Source organism: Lipotes vexillifer, unplaced genomic scaffold (assembly GCF_000442215.2).
Source record: "Lipotes vexillifer unplaced genomic scaffold, Lipotes_vexillifer_v1.1 scaffold149, whole genome shotgun sequence".
NCBI lineage: Eukaryota > Metazoa > Chordata > Mammalia > Artiodactyla > Lipotidae > Lipotes > Lipotes vexillifer.
This window is the reverse complement of record NW_006779962.1, coordinates 2282010-2289624: the sequence shown is the minus strand read 5'-3', so window position 1 is coordinate 2289624 and position 7615 is coordinate 2282010. Positions and strand designations below refer to the sequence as shown.

The following is a 7615-nucleotide window of genomic DNA, read 5'->3' as shown; positions in this document are numbered from 1 at the left end:
TCTATCATTATCATTAAAAAATTTTTTTTAATTTATCTATCTATCTATTCATGGCTGTGTTGGGTCTTCGTTGCCATGCATGGGCTTTCTCTAGTTGCTGCGAGCAGGGGCTACTCTTCGTTGTGGTGCACGGGCTTCTCACTGCAGTGGCTTCTCTTGTTGTGGAGCACAGGCTCTAGGCGCGTGGGCTTTGGTAGTTGTGGCACACAGGCTCAGTAGTTGTGGCCTGCGGGCTCTAGAGTGCTGGCTCAGTAGTTGTGGTGCACGGGCTTAGTTGCTCTGCGGCATGTGGGATCTTCCCAGACCGGGGATCGAACTCGTGTCCCCTGCACCGGCAGGCGGATTCTTAACCACTGCATCACCCGGGAAGTCCCTCATTATCATTTTTAATTACTGCCTAATATTCCATTCTAGGAATACACCATCATATATAGTAAATTTCCTATTAAAGAACATTTATATTTTTCTAGTTTTCATATTATAAATGTGCCATTCTTTTACACTAGCTATTATTTCTTTAGGTCCTAGAAGTGAAATTGCTGGATCTCAGAATATGTACATTCTTAAGGCTTTGATGTATTCTACCGGATTGTCCTCCAAAAGGAACATGTAATTTATATTCCCATCAGCCTGGAGACTGGTATGTTTGACAGACAGAAGGAGGTGACTAAAGGCAAAATGCTTATTAAAAAGAAAATATTCATTTGTTCTGGGACTTCCCTGATGGCACAGTGGTTAAGAATCCGCCTGCCAATGCAGGGGACACGGGTTCAACTCCTGGTCCAGTAAGATCCCACATGCTGCGGAGCAACTAAGCCCGTGCACCACAACTAATGAGCCCACGGGTCACAACTACTGAAGCCCACATACCTATAGCCCGTGCTCCACAACAAGAGAAGCAACCGGAGTGAGAAGCCCACGCACTGCAATGAAGAGTAGCCCCTGCTCGCAGCAACTAGAGAAGGCCTGCAGGCAGCAACGAAGACCCAACACAGCCAAAAATAAATAAATTAATTTTTTAAAAGAAAATACTCATTTGTTCCCTGAATATTTATCGAGTGTCTATTATTTGCACAACACCATGATAGGTGCTGTGGATATACTGGTGAATGAGGACTCCTAAACTTGTTTCTCTGTATTCTTCCTTCTCTGATGACGGCAAGCTTGGAAAAATGCCTAGCTTTGTGAATGAATTAACCAACATCACACATCATGATGCTACACTCAGGAGACAAGGGTGCTGCACCTTGGCCCAGAGGGTGGCCTCACTGTATGGGATATTGCTCACCCACACCTTCCTTTCTATGTTCTCCCCTGTACAGATGAGGCTAGAAGCCTGGGCACTTTATTTCCCTTGCCAGCAAGGGAAGTCTATCAGAGGCAGTTTTTCCAGAAGCAATGGAAGAGATTGCTGGCTTCTTTGTTTTTTCCAGTTAAACACCAGATGAATTCTGTGACTGGCTTTGAGAGGGCATCTTGTATGAAAAATACCTATCTTTAAACACTAGAATCACTCAGGAAGATGAGATATGCACACCATGACAGGCACATGGGAACCGAAACCAGTTTGCGGGAACACAAACTTCCTTGTACCACTTACCTAATACGCACACACACTAAAATATACATCTAAATAATTGAAAAACAGAAAGCAAAATGGCATGCATTATTAAAATTGTTAACATTCTCTTTTTTGCTGAATGCACGTATGGTTGAATCCACATCATGAAAGTGTTCATTGGGAGAATTCCCTGGCGGTCCAGGAGTTAGGACTCTGCGCTTTCACTGCCGAGGGCCTGGGTTCAATCCCTGGTGGGGAACTAAGATCCCATAAGCTATGTGGCGCAGCCAAAAAAAAAAAAAAAAAAAAAAAAAAAAAAAAAAAAAAAAAAAAAAAAAAAAAAAAAAAAAAAAAAAAAACAGAAAAGAAAATGTTCGTTGGACATGACTACCCTCTGCTGCCATTAGAGGGACTTGGGATCCTGTTGTATGAAAACCATTAGTTGTAATTATTTTCAATATAATAGCACAGAAAATATTAAATCAACTAATACACTTGCCTTTCTTTTCATTCAGACAAACTTGAATATGAAATGTGGATCAATTTTTAATGCTCCACAATATGTTATTATTTTCATACCCTTCCTTTGGCTGTTGCACCTTCTTCAGTAAAATCAATAGTGAAAATAGCTTTATTGACATGTATATAAACACAATCAGACCTAGAAAAATGGACAAGAGAGAGCATCAGCCGCTTAACATTTTTCATCTCCGTCTCCTCCCTCACTGTCGTCGTCACAATAAAAGATGTCTCGAAACAGGAAGACTGGCTTGGGGGTTGCCGGGGTCCGGATCTCAGTCCCTTTTTTCTCCATCTTCTTCTCTAACTTTTCTTTAAGCAACGGTAGACTAGTCTCATAAAGGTAGTCTATAATCTCTAAAGAAAAGAAATTGAATCTTGAGATGATATGACAAAGTCTCTTCCCAAGGTCAAAAGACGGATGGCGCGGACGATGACAATGCATTGCTACTGGCATTACTGTGTGCAAGACCTGGCTCTAACTGCTTTATTCATAGTAACTCATTCAATCCTCTCAAAAATCCTATGAGGTAGGCACTATTGTTCACCCGTTTTTCAAATGAGGCATAAAGACATTATGAAACTCATCCAAAGTCATAGAGTCAGGAGGGCGAAGCCAGGATTCAAACCTGTGGTTTGAAGTGGTGTCTGCTGAACGCAAGGAGCATTTTGTCACACACTGCAGGGCGGAGTGTTACCTGAACCAGCGGTTCCCAAACAATGATGCCGGGCAGGCCACTGGCGACTCACTTGTGAGCTTGTTAGAGAAAAACCTAGCCTCTGGACCCAGACTAGAGACTAGGATCGACTGGGTCTGGGATGAGACCCAGGTATGTACCTTTTTCCCAACTTCCCCACCTGACTCTGATACTCCAGGTTTGGGAAGTACATATATAAACCACCTGCAAATGGCTGCAGAGAAGAAACTGTATCTCCAGTTTTTTGTGGATCAGTGTGTGTGCAGGCATGTGGTGTGAGCGTGTGCATGTGAGCATGTGTGCTGTGCAACCCAAGAAGCACTCGCAGCTACTCACCCAGTGCTTGCTAAACGCCCGGCGGCCTGGTGACCACACTTTTCAAGCTCATTATCTCATTTAGTACTATTGAAAGTCCTGTCAGGTAGGGGTTATAATTTGCCAATTTTCACCGCTTTCCATTTGAAGAATGTGAGGTCCCCAGAAGTCACTACCCAAGGTCACATTTACCAGCGTGTGTCCCCATATGCTGTGTTTTTAACTATTCAGATACCGAAAATACTGACCTGGAAAAGTCTTCTTCTGCCAAAAGGGAACACAGGTAGCTTTCAGCTTATAAAATTTAGTTTGGACATAAGATGGAGGAACATCCCTTTAGAAAGGAAAAGGTGTCAAAAAGTTAGTGGCAGTTTAAAACTTAATCATTTCAGTCCTGTGTACTAAGTGCATTGATTGAGGGGTGGTCTACAGACCTAAGCAGCTTTCTTAATCCTCATGTCTACACATGTGAGAAAAATAAGACACATATGAAAAGCCATTGTTCATCTGGTTAAACACACACACACACAAGAGGAAGAAAAACAGCAGTACAACAAGACGGATTCTGTCTAAACTAGAATAATCTAAACTACCAGTTGGGAAGACAAGGTGTAACACTAGCTCACAGGGGCTCATGCTAACATTGTCTTCAGCCCCACCCTGAGGGCTCTCCGCAGAGCAACAAATAACCCTCACAACCACCCTGCGAGGGGGCTCCTATGCTTATCCCTCGTTTTGGAGATGGGGAAACCGAGAGAAGATGGCCAAGATCTTACAGTGAATAAGGGGGGAAGGGCTGGGACTTCAATTGGGTCCACTCCAAATTCTACTTTTTTCTTTCTTTTTTCTTTTTATATCAGTTTTTTTTTAATGGAAGTATAGTTAAGTTATAACGTTGTGTTAGTTTCAAGGGCACAGCAGAAAGATTCAGTTATACACACACACACACACACACACACACACATATATATATATATTATTTTTTTCAGATTTTTTTCCATTATAGATTATTACAAGATATTGAGTACAGTTCCCTGTGCTATACAGTAGGTCCTTATTGTTTATGTATTTTATATACAGTAGTGTGTATATGTTAATCCAAGATTCCTAATTTACCCCCCTACCTCCCTCCCGCTAACGCTTTGGTAACCATAAGTCTGTTCTCTATGTCTGTGAGTCTATTTGTGTTTTGTAAATAAGTTCATTTGTTATCAGTTTTTTAAGATTCCACATATAATTGATATCACATGATATTTGTCTTTCTCTGTGTGGCTTACTTCACTTAGTATGATAATCTCTAGGTCCATCCATGTTGCTGCCAATGGCAACATTTCACAAATCCTACACTCTTAACCACTACATATAGGATAACTATATATTTGTCACAATGCAAAGGCAGGGGTCTGGATTTTTTACTTTACAAAGCTAAATAAAGTGGATGCTTACGATATTCTGGTGAGTCAAATCCACTTTCCATTAACAATAAGTAGGACAGAAACAACCACATCTTAAATATATTTTTTAAGTGAAAATCACTAATTTTACTTCCTGGGCACTCACTTCCTAAGCCATAATAGCGTGGCATATTTGTTTCAGTAATTAATTAATCTAGTTGTTATATGATTAGTGGGAATAATTGGATCTGCTAGGTATGTGGAAGTACAAGACGGCTGGGCTCTTTCTGCCTCTTCATGGCAGCAGCTGCCCGCCGCGTGTGCACTGTGTGCCACGCACTGTCTCCTTGCTGTCGTCCTCATCACGGTCCTGTTAAACCACTGCGCAGATGAGGAAACCGCGACGCAGAGGCAAGTGAGGGAATGACCTGCCCAAGGCTGGCTAAATTATGAGCAGAGTCCCAGGACTTGACGCCCAGTCCATATGACTGCAAAGCCCAAGTTCTAGGGCATCTATGCCTTCCCTCTTCCCACAGCACCCTGCGCCCAGGTTGTTCCGCAGATCAAAGCTCAGGCTTCAAGCAGTAACAGTAACTGATCTGGACATTTTCAAATGAAGTAGGTGTTACATCTCATTAGGTGGAGATGCTTTCTTTAAAATCCTGCCTAAATAATCCACAAGGGAGGCTTAAAGAACCTGAGAGACCGAACTTTTAATTTAATTATTTTCACTGTTTTAATTCATTATTAAAACTTGGAGGATGTACTATTTCCAATGGTATTTGACTGGATGCCATGATGTCTGTTTTACAGCTTTGAGATTTCTAAACCTTAACCAGAACAATCAATATTTAAGTATATAATTCTACTTAAAAATCATTAAAAACCCATTTTAATTTAAGAAATGTGATCTGAGGCAATGTCACAAGATACACAAACATTTATTGGAAAAGTCAGATTTTTCAAAAGCGGCTTGATATTACAAAGGGAGGGACCTGTCGACATGAATACTTCTTAGGATGGGAGTTGGTGGGGTACAGAGCAGGACACCCTTCCTTCAAAGCCCCTAACACCCTCCCCTCCCAGGGACCCACAAACCCAAGAGCTGGTGCCCCACTCCCGAGACGAGCTAGAAGAGGAAAGGGTTTAGAACCACGGGCATGTGTCTGTGGCTCCCAGCAGGGCCTGACACGAAAAGATTCCAATTCTCAAGTTAAAAAAAAAAAAAAAAGGACTGATCGTTCTTTGTCCATAATCCCGAGGTATAAATAACTAACCAGCAGAACCAGTTTACACCCTTCCTAATGGATCAGTGACAACCTCACACCAGCAGCCACGTTTCTGAAAGGCAGCCCTGTTGCCCTCAGCACCCTTCCCAAACTAAAGGCCAGACAGTCCCTCAACATCTCCACCTCCCAAAGCCCACCAACCCCTGCGCCCCGCGATGCTCAACAACTTGCGCTGCTTAGAGAGACTGTGCTTTGCCAGCCAGCCCTCGGTTGCTCGGCCAGCAGTGAATTCAGGTCTTCAGAGCGGTGGCCTCTCCTCCAGTGGCAGGAACTGATTGAAAATGCAAGGGCCGCAGCGATGAAGGCAGACAGCGGCAGCTGAGGAAATCTCACTCCTCAGATGAGAAATGCAAATGAACGCACACCGAAACCACTGAGGGAAACCCAAAGATGAACAGCAGCTTGACATGGTCTCAAAAGGTCTCCCCGTGGCCACTTCTTTTCACCTAGAGGAAAACTTACTTTTCTACAGTGGGGCAGTATGGCAGAGGCCGCCAGAGCCAGGGGATCAAAATCAGAACCACATGCCTCATGATGGGATGTGACCTGGTGACAGAAACACAGCCTCCCCCGTGACTGATTCCCACGTAAAATACAAAACCCGAATCTAACAGTGAGGAAGCGTCTGACAAACTCCCCAACTGAGGCAAGTTCTCAAGAACGACTAGCCTGTATTTTCCCACAATTTCAACGTCATAGAAGACAATAGCATTAACAGACACACACTACTGTATATAGAACAGATAAACAACAAGGACCTAGTGTATAGCACAGGGGACTATATTCAATATCTTGTAATAACCTATAACGGAGGGACTTCCCTGGTGGCGCAGTGGCTAAGAATCCGCCTGCCACTGCAGGGAACATGGGTTCAAGTCCCGGTCCGGGAAGATCCCACATGTCACAGACCAACTAAGCCCATGCACCACAACTACTGAGCCTGTGCTCTAGAGCCCGTGAGCCACAACTACTGAGCCTGTGCTCTAGAGCCCGTGAGCCACAACTACTGAGCCCACGCGCCTAGAGCCCATGCTCCGCAACAAGAGAAGCCACCGCAATGAAAAGCCCATGCACCGCAATGAAGAGCAGCCCCCGCTCGCCCCAACTAGAGAAAGCCCACACACAGCAATGAAGACCCAACGCAGCCAAAAATAAATAAGATAGTAAATAAATTTTTAAAAATCTATAACAGAAAAGAATCTATAATGGAATCATTTTGCTGTACACCTGAAACATTGTAAATCAACTATACTCCAATAATCAAAAAAAAGAAAAGGCAGAAGAACTCTGCGGATTAGAAGACACTAAGGAGACAGATCCTGGACTGGATCTTAAATCAGAGGGAAAGTGTTATAAAGGACACGACTGGGACACTGGGTGAAATTTGCATGGGGACTGTGTTTTAGACAATAGTAGTGCATCAGTGTCAGGTGTCCTCAGTACGATCACTGTGCTGATGCAGAATAACAGCCTTGCTGAGGACATGTCGTCCACCATTAACGCTGAAACAGTTAAGGGAAAGAATTCTATTCCCTTGTAGAAGGGAGAGGGAGAGGGAGGGAGGGAGGGATGATAAAGTCCACGTGGCAAATGGTAAAAGGCTAATTATAGGCAAAGGGACGGTGGGTTCTTCGTCCCAGTCATAGCTGGTGTGCTCCACGAAGCTTTTAAGAGACTCTGCACACATTTCATTCACTCTCCTCAGGTGTCTTGGGGTGGAGGTGGTGGTCGGAGCGGAGGGAGGGCTGGTCTGGTTTACCTGGCCCGGTACTTAGACAGGGTGTTCCCAAAACATATATACACAAATACAATTTATAGATGAGTTCCATAAGCAGCAGG

At 43.6% G+C, this 7615-nt stretch overlaps 1 protein-coding gene across 1 annotated transcript in view; it reads right to left on the bottom strand.

The window, feature by feature from the left end:
- Window positions 1–2255: 2255 nt before the first annotated feature.
- The window catches only part of TTF1 (transcription termination factor 1), a 23055-nt gene continuing 17695 nt past the window's right edge, over window positions 2256–7615 (bottom strand). The window contains exons 9-10 of the mRNA XM_007453111.1: window positions 3342–3427; window positions 2256–2437 (exon numbers count right to left, since the gene is read on the bottom strand). Of these exons, the coding sequence (XP_007453173.1) occupies window positions 2256–2437; window positions 3342–3427 (268 nt within the window). The remainder of the gene's footprint in view (window positions 2438–3341; window positions 3428–7615) is intronic.